The sequence below is a fragment of the Pipistrellus kuhlii genome, unplaced genomic scaffold (assembly GCF_014108245.1).
Source record: "Pipistrellus kuhlii isolate mPipKuh1 unplaced genomic scaffold, mPipKuh1.p scaffold_m20_p_12, whole genome shotgun sequence".
NCBI lineage: Eukaryota > Metazoa > Chordata > Mammalia > Chiroptera > Vespertilionidae > Pipistrellus > Pipistrellus kuhlii.
In genome coordinates, this window is record NW_023425427.1 from 7,014,305 (window position 1) to 7,035,094 (window position 20,790).

A 20,790-nucleotide genomic window follows, 5' to 3' on the forward strand; every position below is an offset into this window, starting at 1 on the left:
CAGACCAACTATGACATGTCAAGGGCCCAACTTTAGCTTGTGACCTTTGTCATACAGAATATTTATATTCTACTGACAGGAAGCTGTACTTAGTACAGGCAAAAATTAAAAAAATAAAACTTTATTTTGCAAAAGGCAACCCATTCAGATAGCTGTTTCCAGCACCTGTTTCCTCTCACCCTCAACACTCTCAATCTATTGTCCTAAGACTATGTCTCTCATGTCTGAGATGGCTCAGGTGCATGTCCCTAAAACACCAATCCTCTCAGACAATGCTCAAAGGAAAAACAAGTTAGGTGTTTTGTTCAATTAAAACATTCCCTGAAGGCAAACTTGTTTAGCTTCACTGACTTGTTCCTGTTTACAGCATTCTAGCATCAAGTATTCAAGGCATCCTGTATTCAAAAAGGATACTATTTTCGCACTGCCAGAAGTATAGTATCCTAAATCATTATCTACAACAGAAACTTGAAAATTGCAATGAATCAAAAATATTCAACTTATGCCCTAGCTGGTCAGCCCAGTGGATAGAGTGTTGGTCTGCGGACCAAAGGGTTCTGGATTCGATTCCCATCAAGGACATATATGTAGGTTGCAGGCTCCTCCACGGCCTAAGCCCTAGTCAGGGCACATGCAGGAGGCAACCAGTCGATGAGTTTCTGTCACACCAATGTTTCTCTCTGTTTTTCCATCTCTTTTCCAATCTCCATAAAAATCAATGGAAAAAATATCCTCGGGTGAGAATTAACAAAATAAATAAATAAATACATAAATAAATTTAACTTATTTCTACAGCTTCAGAAAACATGAGGTACAAAAAACAGCAACCCCAACTTAGAAGTTATTAGTCCCAACTCTTAATTCTATCAGTTCAAAAACTGAAATTCAGAAAGGTTAGAAAGTAGATTGGTTGGAAACTGGGACTGAACTTAGGTTATCTGACTCCAACCAAGTTTTCTATTACATTACATGGGAGTGTCAGGGGAAAGGAGAAAGGGAAATCTTCTAAAATGGTTAAAAAGGTAGGTTCTGGGCATCCCTTCCCCTGCTTTTTAAATTCATATTTGGCCTTTTACAATAATTTCACATCTCACACTATTTTCACTTTTCCAGCCTTTAACTACTATCTCCCAAAAGTTGACATTCTTACAAAGAAGGTCAAATGGGGGAAAGTCTATTTTTCATAGCTGCCAGCCGATCAAAATTGCAGCTATTAATCAATGTGGTGGCAACTTATATCCAGGTTTCTAATAAGGAACAATTTTTATTAACTTTCCTCCCACCTTGATATAGTTCAAGAATTACTCTCCAGAGTGAAATCCCCGATGTCTAATGAGGCCTGAATTACTTTTGAATGTTTTCTTACATTTCTTACATTCATATTCTTTCCTTCCAGTATGAATTTTTAGATGCTCTACAAGGATTGAGCTTCTACTAAAGGTTGCTCCACAGTAGTCACATTCGTAGGGTTTCTCTCCAGTATGAGTTCGATAATGTTCATTAAGAGATGAGCTCTGACTGAAGGTTTTTCCACATTCTTTACATTTATAAGGTTTCACACCAGTATGGATTCTCTGATGACGACTAAGGAGAGAATGGGTAGGGAAGGCTTTCTCACACTCACTACATTTGTAGGGTTTTTCTCCTGAATGAAGCCGCTGATGATAAATTACAGATGTAAAATGGCTGAAAGTCATTCCACAATCATTACACAGGTATGGTTTTTCTCCAGTATGAATTCTCTGGTGTCGGGTAAGGCAAGAATTCTGTCTAAAGGCTTTTCCACATTCACTACATTTATAGGGTTTCTCTCCAGTATGAATTCTCTGATGCTTGGAAAGGGATGAGCTATGACTAAATGATTTGCCACATTCAGTACAGGTATAGGGTTTTTCTCCAGTATGAACTCGCTGATGTTGAATAAGAGATGAATTGTCACTAAAGGGTCTCCCACATTCTTTACATTTATAGGGTTTTTCTCCAGTATGAATTCTCTGATGTTTAATGAGGTGGGCAGTTAAGGTGAAACCTTTTCCACAATCATCACATTTGAAGGGTTTCTCTTTACTATGAGTTCTACGACGGGGTGTGAAGGATGCACTCTTACTGAAAGCTTTTCCACAGTCACGGCACATAGAGGGTTTTCCACCAAGGTAAAGTTTCTGCTGTTTGGACAGTGTGGTACTATAGTCAAAGGATTTTCCACATCTGCTACATGTAGGGGATTTTTCTCCAGTCTCTGTTCCCTCATCTTTATTTGAGGTTGTATCCTGATATTTACTTTTCCGACATTTCTCACATATAGGGATTCTTCTTCTCTTAACAAGGGATAAACTTTGAGTAAAGTCTATCCCACAGTTACTGCACTTCTGGGGCTTAGTACCCATATAAATTTTCTTATGTGTCTTAAGTTTCTTATGTTCAGTAAGAGATGAAGAGAGACTTAAGACTTTCCTGCCTTTCTTACGTTTCCGTGGCTTTTCTCCAGTGTACTCTCTGCGGTTCACAACAAGGTCTGAATGAAAACTAAAGCGTTTCTTGATTTCATTATACTTCCGATATTTCTTCCGTAAGTAGACTCTCAAATGCTTAACTAGATCTGAAGTTTGCTTGGCCTTACTTCCAGAGGGGCCCTTTTCTGAGTCAAATTCCTCACCCTTATTGCCTCTCCCATGAGTTTTCTTTTGTGTGCCTCCTACTTTCGAATATCCCTTCTTGCTACGGCCCTTCTCTAATCTGCCACATTTGGAAGATTTGATCAAGCCATAATCACCACACATTAAGTACTTATCTATTATTTTTTCTAAAGTTGATTGGTCCATAAGAACATCTTGATTCTGAACAGATTCTTCCAATTCACCTCTAGGTTCACACTCTAAAAGAAATAACACAGAATATTTCCTGTTTGCAATAAAGGAAGGTGCTGTATTTGGGACTAAACTAGGGATAGGGGCAGTGATGACTATAAGGATTATGACTTGGACAATTCTCAAATACACTCTATAAAACAAGGAAGGGAAAATGATATAGAGAAAGTAGGTAAACATAGAGATTAGGAAAAATATTGAGGAAGGTGAAAAGTTTGTGCTTTATAGTTAAAAATGCAAGTTTTCACCCCCATTTCAAATTTTTGAAACAGGTTCAGATTTATTCTTTCTATATCCAATATTCCTTTTTCAAACAATAATATTAATGCAAAATGTATTGAATACTTACCAAATGCCAGGCCAAATATCAAACACTTTACTTGTATTTCACTTAATCTTCACAACTCTATGAAATAAGCCCTATCATTATCCCTGTTTTGTGAATGTGACAAGTAGGTACATAGAATGTAAGTAGCTTGCCCAAGGTCACATGTATTATAAGTTGCAGTGCCTTATTTTTAACCTAGTCAAACACTAAAGCCCAGGCTTTTGATCCCTATACTATTGTATATTGTCCCTTCTCAAATCAGTCAAATAGTACTAAGTTTATATTGATATGATAAGCAAAAACACCTATGCTAGACATTCAAAGGTAGCCACAATCTGGCCCTATCAACCTTATGGATACTTTAATCAGGTATCCATTTGCTATCCCTAATATACTATAGCATTTTCAATCCTATTCTTTAATTATTTTGAAAGAATTTTGTTGATTTTTAGAGAAGGAAAGAGAGAGAGAGAGAGAGAGAGAGAGAGAGAGAGAGAGAGAGAGAGAGAGAGAGAGAGAGAGAGAAACATCAATGTGAGAGGGAAACAATGATTAGCTGCCTCCTGCACACTCCCTACCAGGGATGGAGCCACAACCCAGGTATGTGCCCTGACCGGGAGTAGAACAGGTAACCTTTAATGCATGGGATGATGCCCAGCCAACTGAGCCACATAAGCTAGGGCTCAATTCGATTCTTTTAGTGTTAACACTTCTCACTACTTAAAATGTAATCCCACAGCACCTTCACTATCACAAACATATAAATTTGACAGGGCCTAGGGTTCAAGTCCCACAATCTCAACAGGGCCTTTCCTAGTACTATACTCTTTATGCCCTTCAACAAATTTTGAATTCCTTTATTCACCACATCATCATTCTGACTCTTAATTATAAGATTACATTGTCACTTTTATAAAATTATAAACAGAAAACTATAAAACACAAAATTCTGCTACCCAGAAGTTAACTATTATTAATAACTCTGTGTATTTTCTTCTAGAAATTGCTCTATATTTTAGAATAGAAAAAAATGCATAATATATAGGATTACTTTTCTTATTCAAAATTCTTTCCCATCTCATTGATCAGTCTTCATAAAAATAATTTTAATTAGTTACATAACAACTAATTCTATATTATTATATTTATTTGTTAATATAACATATTAGTTTATTTATTAACCTTGGATGTTTATCAATTGATTAATATTTCCTCAAAAGAGGAGTCATAACAATAGAATTACTTAATTAAAGGGTAGAAAAGTTATACTATCACATGAAGCATGATGAGCAGAAGTATCTGAGTACTCATCTCCAGTCAAATGATCTTTCTTTAAATCTTTGTGAATATGATTGATAATAAATAGTATTATTGCTTTAAATGTGTATTTCATTGTTGCTCAGTTGGTCGGGCATTGTACTGTGCAAAGGGGTTATAGGTTTATTCCTAATCAGGGCACATGCCCAGGTTGGTGGTTTGATCTCAGGTAGGGGGTGTGCAGGATGCAGCCAATCGATGTTTTGCTCTCAAATTGATGTTTCTCTCTATCTTTCCCTGTCTCCCTTCCTCTCTCTCCAAAAATCAATTTTTTAAAAATCTTAAAAAGCAAAATAGGGATATTTCATTCTTGACAAGTGACTTAGAGCATTATTTTCATGTCTATAGCTACTTAAATTTTAATTTTCTCGGTTATTTTTAATTTTATCAGCTATCTACTCAAATTCTTTGCCCATGTTTCTAATAGACTCAGTGTTTCTTATTGTTTTACATGAGCTTTTAATAAATTATGGCTATTGACTCTGCTTTGCCTGTCAAAAACATTTTTTTCTCCTGTCTGCTATAAAATGACTTTTAGGCAAGTTGAACAGCTAAATGATGCTACTTTTATATGCGGGAAGGACATACATTTGTACCAATATAGATTTCTACCTGCTAGATTTTTAGAATACAAAACATTTTTAGAATCCCTTTTTGGAATTACTCTCCCAAATGCTACTTAAACATAAGGCAATCACTGTCCTTATGGAAACAGCCAATAGGTTATCTAAAATGAATGGTTAAGAAGATGGAATAGCCAAAACCGGTTTGGCTCAGTGGATAGAGCATTGGTCTGCGGACTGAAGGGTCTCAGGTTCGATTTTGGTCAGGGGCATGTGTCTTGGTTGCGGGCACATCTATCTACAGTGGGGGGTATGCGGGAGGCACCTGATTGATGTTTCTCTCTCATCAATTTTTCTGGCTCTCTATCCCTCTCTCTCTTCCTCTCTGTAAAAATTCAATAAAAAAAAATATATATATGATGGAATAGTGCAAAGTGAATCATTTTTTTTCCTTTAAAATAAACTAAGGTATTGATAAGTAATTATTTTTAAAACGTTAAATGGGGTTATACTATACATGATCTCTGGACAAATTCACATAGATCCTTCAAGATTCAATTCAAATGTTAATTAAGCTGTTGCTCCTATATTTTTCCACTGCTCCTTGTACTTGCCATTATAGCATAAGTCCCATTACAAAGTTTTTGTTTTGCTATGTGTATCTACGGTGTCCATAAAAATGCACTTTTCAGATCTTTCCTGTGGTACTTACCTGGCAGCTAACATCACCTGCTGTGCTCTATGAATCCACCATGGCATTCATGCCAAGGCCACTTCCTGTAGCTGGTCACAGTCGATGACAAGTATAGCTGGGATACTCAGGCTCATTTCTGTGAGATATAGGACTCTGAGAGGAGACTGTGGCTCGAGGACTCCTTATTGGCCTCGCCAAAATTTCCTTAAACTGCATTTTAGTCTAAGACTCTTCCTACCCAGCCTTCCTTCCCTCTCCTTCACAGGTGTTATACCTACATCACGCTCTGACCTCACTCCCAGCCTCTTCCACAGCCTGCTCTGTTTTTCATTGCAATTTTTCCTAACAAGTCTCTGGCAAGGTTAATCATGTCTTGGCATCTACTTATCAGAGAACCCAAACTAAAGGTCTATTAAAATGAACATTCCAGGAAGACAACATGTATATCCTAATCATCATTCCCTTTTAATTTTAGCAAGATGGCCCACCCAACATTTCAAAAGGTCTTTCCAAATGACTTGGCAAGCAACTGTTTTAATTTCCTTGTCTATTTTTCACCAGCTCACCTGGTATGGAGCCTTCTGAGACTTCTTTTTCCAGAATCCCTGGTTCAACCCATGTTAGCTGGGAAATCACATCTAATTTGGTCATTGGAAAGCCTGCTCATAGAGAAAAAAGAAAAAGAAAAATGTCTGTTTTCCATAGAACCAAGTCAATCAGCATTCATATAGACTCTGGTTCTCCAGGGAAGAGAAGATACTGTCAAATAGAGATAGCAATACTGAAATTTGAAGAGAAAATGGGGGAGATATTGTCTTGATGAAGGCAAAATGATGCTCAACATTTCCAATTCAATGAAACAAAGACTCTTTTTTTAGAGAAAACTGGGCAGAAAAGTACATTTTTCAGGACCCATTCTTAGGATTAATTCTATCATCCCTGCATGCCCAGCCAAAACAGTAACAATTGTCTTTCAAAAATAGTGGCCCAAAAGATACCCAGGTCAGCTGCTAGATCACAAAGAGAAGGTGTCTTTACCCAGAAATTGTAGGTGCCTACAGTTCTCCAGTAGCACTTCCTTATATATCTCCCTTTGAAAAGGTTCCAGCTTCCTCCACTCTGCTCTGGAAAAATTCACAGCTATCTCCTTGAATGTCATGGATTCCTAGAACACCAAATATAGTCTTTTTTTGCATTGGATTATTCCTAAATAGATCCTAAGATTTCAGAGAGTATAAACTATTAGTTTTGATAGTATTTTAATCTCTAAGGATTCCAAAGCAAGCTATCGATATTTATCTATTTCTTTCTTATCTTTGTACACTGGCTAGAATATTCAGAAAATACTCAGTATTTTAGCAGTAAAGTTAAAACATCCTTATCTTTTTATGGGCATTGTAAGAGCTGCTTTTGATTTTCCAGCTGGTGATATTTTTATCATGTTAGGAAATACAGTTCTCTTTTCACCTGGCTACCTGAATCAGGAATAACTGTTACATTTTAGCAAATAACTGGTTTTGTTTTTATTAGAGTCAACCTTGTGACAAATTCTCAAGACAGGAAAAAAAAAATAGAATGTAAAGAATAACTTTGAAGAATGAGACCAGAAGACTGTCTTAATTATTCTGTCTAGCATTTTTATACCACTCAGTAGGAGGTCAGTAAGTATTCACTTAAGAAAGAAAACCAGTGAAAGGAAACTTACCCTGGACTCAGTATTTGGAAGGACAGAAACTGTTTTATCTTCTTCAGGATTCTCCTCTTGGGAAATATCAGAATCTTGAGAAACTGGATCTATGAAAGGAAGAAAAAAATACAGTACAGCCTTTCAAATGAATTCCTCCGACTAGCAATTCCCATATATGTCTCTAGAGGAAAAAGTTGTAAGAAACAGAAAGTTTTCTCCTACTCTTTCAAACAGAAAGAAGAGCCATAGATACAGATTCCCATTAAAACCCAAGCTTATCCCCTTACCCTATAAAATACCCTTTCAATTCCTCAGATCACAAAAAACTGATTTGCTTGTGACTCCAAACATTTTCAGGTAAATCTGTTCTCTCCTGTGTTCTAAAGTCCCCTCTTGCTCAAAGGGAAATAATTTATTGTTTCTTGAGCATCCTCCATGTATTATACTTGCTCTATTTATTCCTCATCACACTGTAGCTAAGATGAGATCCCATTTTTATAGCAAAAAAAAATAAAAATAAATTCAAGTTCTGAGAGGTCATGTAGCTTCCCCAAGATCGCACAGTAAAAGGCAGGGAATTCAAACCGAACCCCACCTCCAAACTTAGTCTTATCTTAGCCTCCTCTTTAGCAATCCATTGCTGTCTTTTGGGGAGTTCCCGCTCATGTGCTAAGATCTTTCCCACTTCATCCCTCCATCTATAAATCTCACCTTCCTTTTCTTTAAGCGTTTGGGTCAAATCCTCTATTAGGGTCACCACTTTCTCACTATCCTTAGGACGTTGTGATTTTACCCAAATCCTGATCTCCCCAGGCAAAGCGGACAGGAATTGCTCAAACACCAAAAGCTCTAAAATCTGTTCTTTCGTGTGGATGTCTGGCCTCAGCCACTGAGTGCAGAGCTCCCGGAGCTGACTCAGGGCTTTTCTGGGTCCAGCCTCTTCGGAGTAACAGAACCACCGGAACCTCTGTCTGAAGGACTCTGGGTCAGTAGGGTTTCCTCCTAGGTTAGCTTCTTCCTTCCCACGTGCATCCATGCTGAGGTCCTTGTTTTGTTCATTTGAAGCCAGAGTCGGAGGCTCTGGGGAGAAGGCCGTCATCTTGTTCACGGGTGTTACAGTTCGCAGTTTGTATCACAGGCAGGAATTCAGTCCCCTTTAGACTCTAATTGAGTATCAGTACAGTCTACCAACAGGCACTGCAAATAGCAAATATCAAGGATTCAGTTTATGGACTTGTAGGAACTGTCAAGAAATATAAGATGGTAAATAAGTGAAACAAATCATTAATCATAAATATAGATATATAGATATAAATAGAATATATATATTCTCACAGGCCTAAAACAGCCTTGCCCAGCTACTATATTAAAAGTATAATTTTCTTTGTAGGTGAAAAGCCGAGGAGTTACTTAAGGGTAATTAAAGGTACCCTCCAGCCCTAACCAGTTTGGCTCAGTGGATAGAGAGTCGGCCTGTGGACTTAAGGGTCCCAGGTTCAATTCCTGTCAAGGGCATGTACCTTGGTTGCAGGCACATCAGGGGATGCGCAGGAGGCAGCTGATCGATGCTTCTCTCTCAGTGATGTTTCTAACTCTCTATCCCTCTCCCTTCCTCTCTGTAAAAAAATCAATAAAATATATATTTTTAAAAAAAGGTACCCTCCAGAAAAACAGTTTCTTCAGACTCAATACTCCTCAAAAGCAAAACTGATCAGAGCAGCTCAGGGCTACAGGAAGATACAGTCACAAACCTATCCGTCAACTCCTGCCCTCTCTTGGGCAATGGCCACACATTTCCACCAGCTGCTCAACTCAGAAGCCTGATTTCATATTTGCCTATCAAATTTCTCACAAAACCAATATCCCAATTCTGGCAGCTTTAATTCCTAAGAACCTCACCATTCTATCCTACTGAAACAGTACAGGCTTCTCCAGTCCAGTATTACACTGTAGCCTAAGGAGGCCTTCTAATATGCAAAATAAGATTCCCTTCCCCCGCCCCCAAACCTGTCTCCAGATAAAATAAAACGCAGAGGTCATGCACGATGATCTAGAGGCCCTGTCCGGATGACCTCGCCTCTTGAGTTCTATCTGTACCCTTGATGGACACTGCAGCAATAAAAAGAATAATAATAAAAATAAAAAAAGTATCCCCCCCGACCACCATCAAAAAAAGGTATCTCCCTATCCCCAGACACACAATCCCTTCTATCCTTGCACTAGCGCCATGTCTTCTCCTGGGAATGCTCTCTTCTTTCCCTCCCCACGCTGAGGTTTTCCATTCTTTAAAACTGGCACCTTTCAGTCCTTTCATCTGTCCCCTCTGTGTGACGCTTTCTCTGACCCACAGGTGCTTTTCTGCCGAGAGCCTGTGTGGCATGCCTGCTTTTCACCCTACAAAGAACTGATCGTCAGTGAGCTGGGAACGGGGTTTACTAGGGAGGCAGGCTCCCCACCCCCACAGAGCGCCCACCCAGCCTGAGAGGTACTACTGCGCTCACGCAGCAAGTGTCAGAACACCCTCCTCCTCCTGTAACCATGGTAACCGTAACTACCCATCTCTGGGCACACAACCCGGCACACAGAAGGTATGACGTCACTTACTCCTCGGCCAGATAGTAGGCGCCTACCCCGAACCTGGCGCCTCGCTGGGCATCTGGGGCTCTTCGGGGTCTAAGACACTAGGTCTCCAGGGCGCTTACAACAGAAGCACCGAGAAAATGTGACGCAGCCAGAAATAATGGAGGGAGGGAGAGAGAAGAGAGAGAGGAGACAGGTGGGGATTTGCCTCCCAGGGGACCTTGGCAACACTGGAGACATTTGGCTGGCGCGGCTGAGGAGGAGGGATGCTACAGGTACCCAGCGGGAGGAGCCAGGGATGCTGCTGGACATCCTGCAACACAAGGGACAGCCCTCCTTCCCCCACGCGCACAGAACAAGGAATTTTCCCGATGGAAATGCCACAGTACCTACGTTGCTAGACCCCCGGGAGCAGGGAAGGGCTGGGGGGAAGCTCGGTCATCCAGGGGAGTGCCCACCTCCCACCGGAGCTGCGGGACTGGGAGGGAGCGCATAGCCAGGTCATCGGTCGGCTGCCCTCGGCCCCCACCCCTGCCCAAGTGCATCCCCGGAGCCGGCGACCTGGGGGTGGCCCCCGAAGGAGGGGCCCTGGGCAAGCACTACCTGCATCAGGACCAGCAGCCAGGACCAGCGCTACCGCAATGAGCTTCTAGAAGCTGGACCTGCAGTGGCTGCGCGCGCAAGCCGGCGGGGACCCACTGCGCCTGCGCACGGGCGCAGAACTACGATTCCCGGGGTGCGCTCCTCCCGCCTCGCCCAGGTCCAGTGCTTTCCATAGGCTCCCACCCCGCCTGTTGCGCAGGATCATTGGGAAGCGGCTGGTGGGCTCGGCCACAGAATTATTGCTGCGCCAGAGGCCTGAAGGCCTAGAACATTCTGAGGTTTCCAGATCTATGATGTTCTATCTCCTTGGCAACCTCAAACCCTCCCGCCCTCCTCCCCGCCCTATCCATCCCCAACCGAGGCTGGGAAAACCCACCGCTGGAGCGTGTTAGGGATGCATTCAAGGCAAGCCATGATTCATGCTGCAGCTTGAATTAAACATCAGTTTTATGACTTGCAACCTGCCACCGTGGTCCAAAACACCATCATGCTTCGCCTGAATTATCGCACTAGCTTCTTGATTTCACAACACAGCCAAAGAGATGCTAAAAACAACAACAACAAAAACACAAACAAAAAACACACACACGTAACACAGAGTATGCCCCTCCTCTGTCTGAAACCCTGCAAAGGCTTCCCATTTCACTCAGAGTAAAAAAACATATTTTGTCAGAGGCCCATGAAGCCCGTGGAATCCGGCCCTGACATTTCCCCCCACTTCCCTGCTCCAGCCACAATAGCCTCCTCACTCTCCTCTCCTTCCTACCTGCCTGGCACTCCTGGCTGACATGTTTCACGCTGCCCATCCTCCATTTCTTCTCAGGGAGGCTCTCTCACTACTACCCTTATATTGGAACCCCACCCCTTCCCACTCCTGCTTCCCCTCCTAACAGATCATACAATTGTCTTGTTTATTACTCATTATCTGTCTTCCTCACTAGAATATCAGCTCCACAAGATTAGGATTTTTATCTGGTTTGTTCCATGGCAGTTCAATCCTCCAAGTCCTAGAACAGGGCCTGACACATAGTAGGTGCTGAATAAATATCTGGTGACTTTCTGGGCACTTGTATGAATTAGTAAAGGCACAGCGCAAAGGGCTGAGGAACTCTAGAGGATTATTTGGAGCGTCCTAAATAATGAGGGGAAAAAGATTCAAGGAGCAGGATGGGGCAGACCACGCTCAACTAAATGAAGCTGCTGGGTTTGACTCAAAGGCTGCTGCAGTCAAGAAGCAGCTACAGCTGGGACCGGTTTGGCTCTGTGGATAGAGCGTCAGCCTATGGACTGAAGTGTCCCGGATTCGATTCCGGTCAAGATCATGTACCTTGGTTGTGGACACATCCCCAGTGGGGAGTGTGCAGGAGGCAGCTGGTCTATATTTCTCTCTCATCGATGTTTCTGACTCTCTATCTCTCTCCCTTCTTCTCTGTAAAAAATCAATAAAATATATTTAAAAAGAAGAAGAAGAAGCTACACCAGTCCTAGGTCCAAATGCATATTCTTCTCCACCTACCTCTGCTTGGGTGGCTGAAAATGGAGAGATATCAACGAGTAGCTGAGGAAAGTAGAGGAACATGAAATGAAAGTGGCTCATTCATTTAACGGGGCAGGTCAGAGAAACATCAGTGGTTCTCGAACTTTGATGTACCTTACAATTACAGGGCATTCTTCATTTGAATACAAATTTTGAGACTCCCCCATACAACCTGTTGCAGGTGATCCTTGACTACCCTTTGAGATACACTGCATTAGTTGAAATCTTCTGCAATTAAATGACGTGCTACATATGAGTACATTACCAGGAAAGAATGAACCCTTCTTGGAACTGGTGGCCAAACTGTACATTTTTATTCAAAGCAATCATCTTGGTAAAGAGTGGTGGATTGTGCATCAGGAAAGAAAGAGCGACAAATTAATAAGCTGGTGGGATCTCTAACCAGGATAAATAGACTTAGGAATACTTAAGCAAATAAATAGGCTTCTTGTTGCTTGTTTCTTTGTTTGTTTTTAGCTGTTTTGGCTTCAGTATGGAAAGTAGATTGGAAAGAGGTAAGGCTGGAGACAAAGTTGATGCACTATGTGGCAGATTGTATTTTGTGAACATAGCTGCGCCAATATATACATATTCCATCTGGGTATATGTTCTTACAATGTGATGTTAAAGTCCTTCCATTGAGAGAACTCCCCCTTGATCCTGGGCTGACCTTTGTTTAAAAAAATATAGTTCAGCCGGGACCGGTTTGGCTCAATGGATAGAGCGTCGGCTTGGGGACTGAAGGGTCCCGGGTTCGATTCCGGTCAAGGGCATGTACCTTGGTTGCGGGCATATCCCCAGTAGGGGGTGTGCAAGAGGCAGCTGATCGATGACTCTCTCTCATCGATGTTTCTAACTCTCTATCTCTCTCCCTTTCTCTCTGTATAAAAATCAATAAAATATATTAAAAAAATATATAGTTCATTGATTTTTTACAGAAAGGAAGGGAGAGGGATAGAGAGTTAGAGACATCAATGAGAGAGAAACATCGATTAGCTGCCTCCTGCACACCCCCTCCTGGGGATGTGCCAGCAATCAAGGTACATGCCCTCGATCGGAATTGAACCCGGGACCTTTCAGTCCACAGGCCAATACTCTATCCACTGAGCCAAACCGGTTAGGACCAGGGCTGACCTTTGTAACTGTGTCAATAGGATGCTATAGAAGTGACGCTGCCTGGCTTCTAAGAATGGGTACATCAATGTAGCTAGCAGCCAGCATCCCAGAAGCCCCACTTGCTCTTTACTCTCTTTCAGTCACTATCCCAAGGGTGACTGAAACAGTAGAATAGTTTTATTTGTCTTCATACCCTAGAATCTAGAGTCTATAAACTTGAATCGTATATCTACTCTTTGTATATAGCTTCTTTCATTCACATTATATCTGTGAGATTTAAGAGTATTGTTGCATGCCATTATAAATCAATGAAAATAATTTTTGTTTTCATTGCTGCATATTATTTCCCTGTGGCTTGTTATTTATGTTAAAGTTTCTTCTATTTCACAATCCCTTGCCCAGCCTTTGTTCCCCTATACCAGTGGTCGGCAAACTGCGCTTGTGAGTCACATGCAGTGTGTGTGTGTGTGTGTGTGTGTGTGTGTGTGTGAGAGAGAGAGAGAGAGAGAGAGAGAGAGAGAGAGAGAGAGAGAGAGAGAAGGAGCCAATCTGTCTGGTTTTCCTGCTTTTCTTCAAGAATCAGCCACTTTAAAACAAACTGGAGAGCCGAGGTCCTGCCTGCTCCTCCTCACCCATGTTGTACAGAAATGACACTCAGGGCAGGGCAGGGTCCCACCCAAGGTCAGTCAGCTGAGAAATTGGCAGCTAACCAGCTGCGAGGTGGAGCCTCCCAGGAGGAGGAAGCACACCTTCCCCCATAGCTGGAGGGAGGCGGACAGCCTAGGAGTGCAGGAGAGGAATGCTAAAAGTTGTTTAAATGGCAAACTCTATCCCAAAGGAAATATTACAGATGAAAGAGGAGTTTTCCCGACTGAAGCCCTGCGTTTCCCCCAGGCAGCCTTGGAGATGGCTCCTTAGGACCCTGAAGGCTTCTGAGCCCCTACAGTTTGCGTTGCCTCAAGGACACCAAGTCCCCACCTCCTAGTACCTCTGGTCCTGGTTCAGCTGAGACCACCAAGTACATAGTGAGGGGGTAGGGATGGGCAAAAACGGGCAAACGGGTGAAGGTGGTTAAAAAGCACAAACTCCCACTGATAAGATATTACAGTCCTGAGATGCAATGGACAACGTGGTGACTATAGAATAGTTAATGCTGGATTATATGCAAGTCACTAATGTTACTGGAAAGGGAACCTGGCCCTTAACGGGTCTGCCTCAGGCCAGCTGGCAGTGTGTGGCTTCTTGACTTCATGCAGGGAACATTTCACAACGCAAGCGCAGGTGAATTTTAGAGGACGTTTTTAAAGTGGAGACAGTAAAACAAGAAAGGGCTGGGGAAAGGAGCCTCGCTGGTCTGCTCTGGCTCACTGAGTCAGAGAAAAGGGGCCTTGGGGACAGATTCAGGGGGTTTGTCTGGAACGAGCTGTCACTGCCCATTGCTGCCCTGGCTGCAAGCCTGGTTGGCAAATGGCACTAATTGAATTTTTGCAATCTGTCTCCGAGTAGGGCGATTTAAGTTATTACCCGTTGGATGGGGAGAAGTGGAAACCATTTGCTCTGAAATGACCCCGGTTTAGGGAAGATAGGATTTACGAGGTGGCTGCAAACTGCTTGGCATTTAGATTCTCTAGTCTAGATGGCTGCAAACTGCTGTTTAACTATCTGTCTTAGTTTCTGTATTCTGCTTGTCCTGGCTTACAATCACAAGAAAAAGAATTGTTAACTATGTGGTGATGGATGTTAATTAAACTTATTGTAACTATTCTGCAATATACACACGTGTATAAATAGTATGCCTAAAACTTATATAATAGTATGTTTTCATGAAAAACATATATATGTATCTCACTGGTAAACTTTGAGAGTAACACTTGAGCTTTATCAGGACAAAGTGAGAAGCCAGAATGCAAAGGATTAAAGACTGTTTACCATAAGATTTCTTAAAGAAAAGAAAATAAGGCAAGGTAAAAGGGGAATTGACAGAATAGAGCCATTTTAAGGAGAATGAACATTTGCTGTTTACACTAGTGGGATGGGGTTGCTATTGTCTTATTATCCAACTTTCCCTTCCCCCCATATCTATTAATAGTCCCAACTCCCCACTGCAAGGTGAAAAAGTGATCAAAAGTAAGTCAATCAAAAAAAAAAAAAAAGTAAGTCAATCAACTCTTCAGTCCCAGGATGTTAATCATGACACTGTCGAAGAAATCAAACCTGGTTTTGTGTTTGGATCAGGGATATCAGAGGTGACTTTAATTTCTATAGCTATGAGAGAGTCATTCCAAATACTCTTGATCTGACAAAGGAACTGTAGAGGAGGCAGGAGATGGGGGTGAAGGAGGAGGAGAGAAAAATCTTTCCTCTATCCTCAAGGTTCTTCTGGCTGGTCTAATAATCATATAGATGTGAGGCAGGTTAGCAAGTGAAAAGAACCAAATTTAATACCTGTACATATGGGAACCTCAAATACATGAGAGAGTCAGAGACTCCTCGTGCAGAAGAGGCTGAGACAGAAAGGCAACGTGGGTACATAAGACGTTGTGAGCTAGGGATGAGGTGAGGTGCCTTGGGGGTTTCAAAAGGTCATTGTAGTGCAGGGTGATAAGAAGAGCAGACCTTTGGTCAATAGAAGTCTGCCCTGCCCTATACATAGATCAAAAGAAGTGACCTCTGATAATCTTTTCTGGACAAGGCCTGTAATTAAAATTCTTCTAGGTAGTTAAAGGGGTGGGCTGAGATGGACACAGAGGCTTCTCTGGAGCCTGCAGCTAAAGTTGCCTCAAGCTCAGAATAATCTGAATACCACAGAGGTACATCTTGGGGTGACTCCTTCTGGACCCTCACAGAACCCATACGCTCTGTACTGTGAGTTCATTTACTGCATACATAAGATAATTTAATTACTTAAGACAGGAGTCTCTTATTTCTCATTAAAATTAAATAAGCTATAATTTTAATCACAAGAAATAGAACAAGCAAATATTTGAGATTTAAGCATGACCTTTGCCCCTTAAGAATTCATTGATTCATTGTGCTCCTCTGGTCATCAGAATGTAAAATTCTTCTCATCATCTCTTTTTGTTGTTGTTGAGAATGGTAGACCAACAGAGCACTTTGGATTTCCAGAGAATTTTGTGTCGGCAAGATTATTTACCTCTCATCTATCATTTCAGCCTATAGTTTCTTTTAATTTTAACCAAGTGTAAATCAGAGTTCGGGGCTTATAATTCTTATCCTACAACATTCAGAAATGAAAGACTGTGTTGTTGCAAAATCATTTGTTGCAATTCTCTGGGCAATCTTTTTTTTTATTTAAATATATTTTATTGATTTTGTACAGAGAGGAAGGGAGAGAGATAGAGAGTTAGAAACATCGATGAGAGAGAGAGTTATTGATCAGCTGCCTCTTGCACACCCCTTAATGGGGATATGCCCGCAACTAAGGTACATGCCCTTGACTGGAATCCAACCCGGGACCCTTCAGTCCCCAAGCCAATGCTCTATCCATTGAGCCAAACCGGTCTGGGCTCTGGGCAATTTGAAGTTTCTGGTGCAGAGTTCTTGGAAGCTGCTTGCTTCCTATCCTTCCAGAAACCCACTTGTTTCATTTTTCTTGTTTCTGTGAACTACTCCAGCACTCTTCTATAAACATTTTTGTACTTACTTGCATCGGTTTCTGTGCTAGGAACCCTAACTGATACAACTTAGTGATGATCTACAAGAGTGAGTAAAAGTGAGGGAGAAAGAAGACAGAATTACAGGCTATCCCAGGTCTCTGATTTGGTCTACTGGATGTTGGTTCGCATGCTCTGAGGGATGCGGGAAGTAGATTTGAGAAGGAAGATAAGTTCAGTTGGGGATACATTGAAGCCCATGTAGAACGTCGAGGTGGAAATGTCCAAGAGACTTGACTGGAGAGAGAAATTACAGTCATTTCGTAACTGAAGATGAGAGAGTGGGATTGCAAAGCCAGAACAGGTAGAGTGAGAAGTGGTGTGAGGCTAAAAACCCCAAAGGGCCGAAACTGGTCTGGCTCAGTGGATAGAGCACCGGCCTGCAGACTGAAAGGTCCCAGGTTCGATTCCAGTCAAGGGCATGTACCTTGGTTACAGGCACATCCCCAGTAGGGGGTGTGCAGAAGGCAGCTGATTGATGTTTCTCTCTCGTTGATGTTTCTAACTCACTATCCCTCTTCCTCTCTGTAAAAAGTCAATAAAATATATTTAAAAAAATGAAAATAAAATAAAAACCCCAAAGGGACTTAAAGGGGTGGCAGAAAAAGACAAAGCAGTGAATGTAACTGATAAGCAGAAAAGAATTAGGAGAAAACCAATAAAAAAGAGAGTTTTGAGAGGGAGGATTGAGCCAATTGTTCAAACAAGACTGAGATGAAAAAGTGTTTGCAATTGGGTGTTCCTCAACCGATTAGTTTCAGGGAAGTCCAGTATGTTGAGGAAAGAAAAAAGGTACCCCTTAAATATGAGAATAAAAGAGGAGTTGGGTAGTTTTTTTTTTTTTTTTTTTTTTTTTTTTTTCTGAGAGACTAGGTACAGAATAGGATAAAGAGAAAGAACACTGAAGATGGACTGTTCTGGAGCAAGGGTCTTCTGAGATACATAGGCATGGATAGTATTATTAAGAGAATCAATCTCTAGATCATTCATATTCTTTCTTCAAATTGCTTTGGCTAAGAACACCTCTTATTTCACAATAGTCCTCTCACTTTACAAAAGCAAGCCACATCTCTCAGCCACCTCCAGTCTGAGGTTGATTGCCTCCAGAGGAAGAATTCCAGGACAAAGGGACAATTTGATATGTTAAATTAGGTAACAAGAAAGTGAATTTCAATTGGGCATCTTTTTTATTTTTATGCAAAAAACCCTGTCCTTTCCATTAGGCTATACATTGCCAATAAAATTTTACTTTTTATGTTAATACCTCTCAAAAATTGTAATGTAAAAATATTCCAATCATTAATAGTTGAAGCCTTCAAAGAAGTTGTAATATATTTATGTTGTTTTGATAAATTGTGTAGTTTTAATTATGATTACTCAATCATAATAATTTTAAAAGAGCCCTGGGAAAATCTATAAATATTCTAATATGTATACATATGTTTTGAAGAAAAGAATGAACGGTAAGACTTCCAAGATAAAACTTTTTTATATTGCACTGGTATACAATTATTGTGGGGGATGTAAATGTTGCTTCATCCCCTGAAATGCAAGGTGGAGTAATACATTGTACCAGGCCAGCTTTTTGCTTATCCCAGTGATATTTGGGAGTAAAAAATAAAGTGAATGGTGAGGTTTGCCTAAGGTTGGGAATTGAATGGCACTGTCTGTGAGATAGAAACCAAGGAAAGAAGTTGCCAGTAAGAATTCATTGCCGCCCTGGCCAGGTTGGCTCAGTGGGTGCAGACTGAAGGGTCCTGGGTTTGATTCTGGCCAAGGGTTTGGTACGTGCCAGGTTGTGGGCTCAATCTCCATGCAGGAGGCAGCCAATCAATTATTCTCTCTCATCATTGATGTTTCTCTCTCTCTCTCCCTCTCCCTTCCCTTCCTCTTCAGGGGAAAATATATATATATGAATTCATTGCCATCTTTGGGATTTCAGCTAAAAATGGAGTAAATGGTATCAGAAGAGGACACACAGACCAGGAAGCAGTCAAATGGTTGAGGTGATGATGATGATCTAAAATACACTCTAAATCCACAGGAATGAGAGCACAATGGAAGGATTCTATAGTATTGTGATTAGAGAATGATGTTTCTGAGTCTGATTTTTAGAATGTTTTGAGTCATACAAGAGGCCCAGTGCACAGATTCGTGTACTTGTGGAGTCCTTGGCCTGGCCTGTGGGGAATTGGGCTGAAACTGGCTTTCCAACATCCCCCGAAGGGTCCCGGATTGAGAGAGGGCAGCTCTCAGATGATGCACCCCAGAATTGGGCTCCCTCCTTTCTGATTCCTTGTACATCACCAGAGAACCAAGAACTGCAGCTGCCAAGTCACCATAGGTCAGTAGCTCCTGCATTGAGCATGTGTCCCCTGGTGGTCATAGCTATGGGTTGGTCAATCGCTTAGGCTTTTATATATCGATAGATAGATATGCAGTGATTTATTCTTTTTCAATAACTGATCGAAAAGAGCAAAGAGGAACCATTAGTGTCGTGAACTCTATGTTGGTAGATTGGATCCAGTCTGACTCTTTCAGCAACCAAAATAAATAACATATGAGGCTTATTTTTAAAGAATTCTGGCTTGTTTGGAACTTTCTGGGAATGGATAATTGAATCATTTGAGATAGCTGGATTTTCTAGATAGTCTAGAATTGCTTATTATAACCAATGTAGATGAAAAGCTTGGTAAAATATACTTCATACTCCCTTGTTTTCTGATGCTGATATACTAAACATAATTTTACTATTTCTTGATGTCAGGACTAAAGCCATGAACATGAATTATTCAAGTGAAATAATTTTAGCACTATGGGGTGGACAGTGCTTTTTGTATTTTATAAATAATCCCAGCATGCTTTGCTTTTTGAATTCTTATCATACAATAGTTTTCCTATTTCTTATTTCTTAAGTGTGTCTATCAGTACTTTTCTCATCCATGTACCTGCCCAGAAGAGCCCTCTTTGATATTCTGCTTCTAATCTCCTTTGACTATGGAGAGGAGATTAGTTACCTTATTAGAACTGTGCATACATTTAATGTGACTAAGCCTACAAAAGGAGAGAGGAGACTTTTTAAAAATATATATATTTTATTGATTTTTTTACAGAGAGGAAGAGAGAGGGATAGAGAGTTAGAAACATCGATGAGAGAGAATAATCAATCAGCTGCCTTCTGCACACCCCCCACTAGGGATGGGGCCGCAACCAAAGTACATGCCCTTGACCGGAATCGAACCTGGGACCCATCAGTCCACAGGCCGACGCTCTATCCACTGAGCCAAACCAGCTTCGGTGAGAGAGGGGACTTTTAAGGAGTTGAGGCACATTTTTAATTCTTTGATTTTGTGATATCTTATTTCGTTTCTCAGTGGTTTCTTCTCTGTCCCCTATTCATCCCCTCCCTTACTCCAATGCTTTCTTATCAGTTTTTAAATGTTGAAGTAAATTCTAGATAGGAAGGATCTCAAGGCCATGACTCAAAACAAAAGTGTGTAGTAAGAAGATGAAGCTATGCCCAGCTGGTGTGGCTCAGTGGTTGAGTGTTGACCTATGAACCAGGAGGTCATGGTTTGATTCCCAGTCCGGGCATATCTGGGTTGCGGGCTCAATCCCCAGGGTGGGGCATGTAGGGGGCAGCTGATCAATGATTCTCTCTCATCATTGATGTTGCTATCTCTCTCTCTCTCCCTCTCCTTTCTTCTCTGAAATCAATAAAAATAAAACAAACAAACAAAAAAGATGAAGCTATGTAATGGGAAGAATAAACTATAAGTAATTTGAAGGGAGAAGCAACTATTAAAAAAAAGCTAGAAGTATAA

General features: G+C 41.2%; 1 protein-coding gene across 3 annotated transcripts; it reads right to left on the minus strand.

The window, feature by feature from the left end:
• Window positions 1–669: 669 nt before the first annotated feature.
• ZNF483 (zinc finger protein 483) lies at window positions 670–10,739 on the minus strand. Of its 3 annotated transcripts, none has more exons than XM_036433014.2 (6): window positions 10,640–10,739; window positions 8,168–8,653; window positions 7,475–7,557; window positions 6,808–6,934; window positions 6,336–6,428; window positions 670–2,875 (listed from the first exon to the last, which is right to left on the minus strand). In XM_036433014.2, exons 2-6 carry the CDS (start codon window positions 8,553–8,555, stop codon window positions 1,302–1,304), a joined length of 2,265 nt encoding a protein of 754 aa, XP_036288907.1. In that variant the 5' UTR covers window positions 8,556–8,653; window positions 10,640–10,739; the 3' UTR covers window positions 670–1,301. The 3 variants fall into 3 exon arrangements, with proteins under 3 accessions (XP_036288907.1, XP_036288905.1, XP_036288906.1); XM_036433012.2 differs by having other exon boundaries at window positions 7,475–7,563; XM_036433013.2 differs by having other exon boundaries at window positions 7,475–7,563; window positions 8,168–8,699; window positions 10,640–10,703.
• Between the last annotated feature and the right edge of the window lie 10,051 nt (window positions 10,740–20,790).

Bases quoted from the DNA above. Each gene is read 5' to 3' on its own strand.
- ZNF483 (XM_036433012.2), bottom strand. From the start codon at position 8,555: ATGACGGCCTTCTCCCCAGAGCCTCCGACTCTGGCTTCAAATGAACAA. The intron at 7,564-8,167 runs GTGAGATTTATA...TTCCTTTCATAG, and splicing joins AACGCTTAAAGAAAAGGAAG to ATCCAGTTTCTCAAGATTCT. The intron at 2,876-6,335 runs GTGAGCTGGTGA...TATTTCTTTTAG, and splicing joins CTCAGAAGGCTCCATACCAG to AGTGTGAACCTAGAGGTGAA.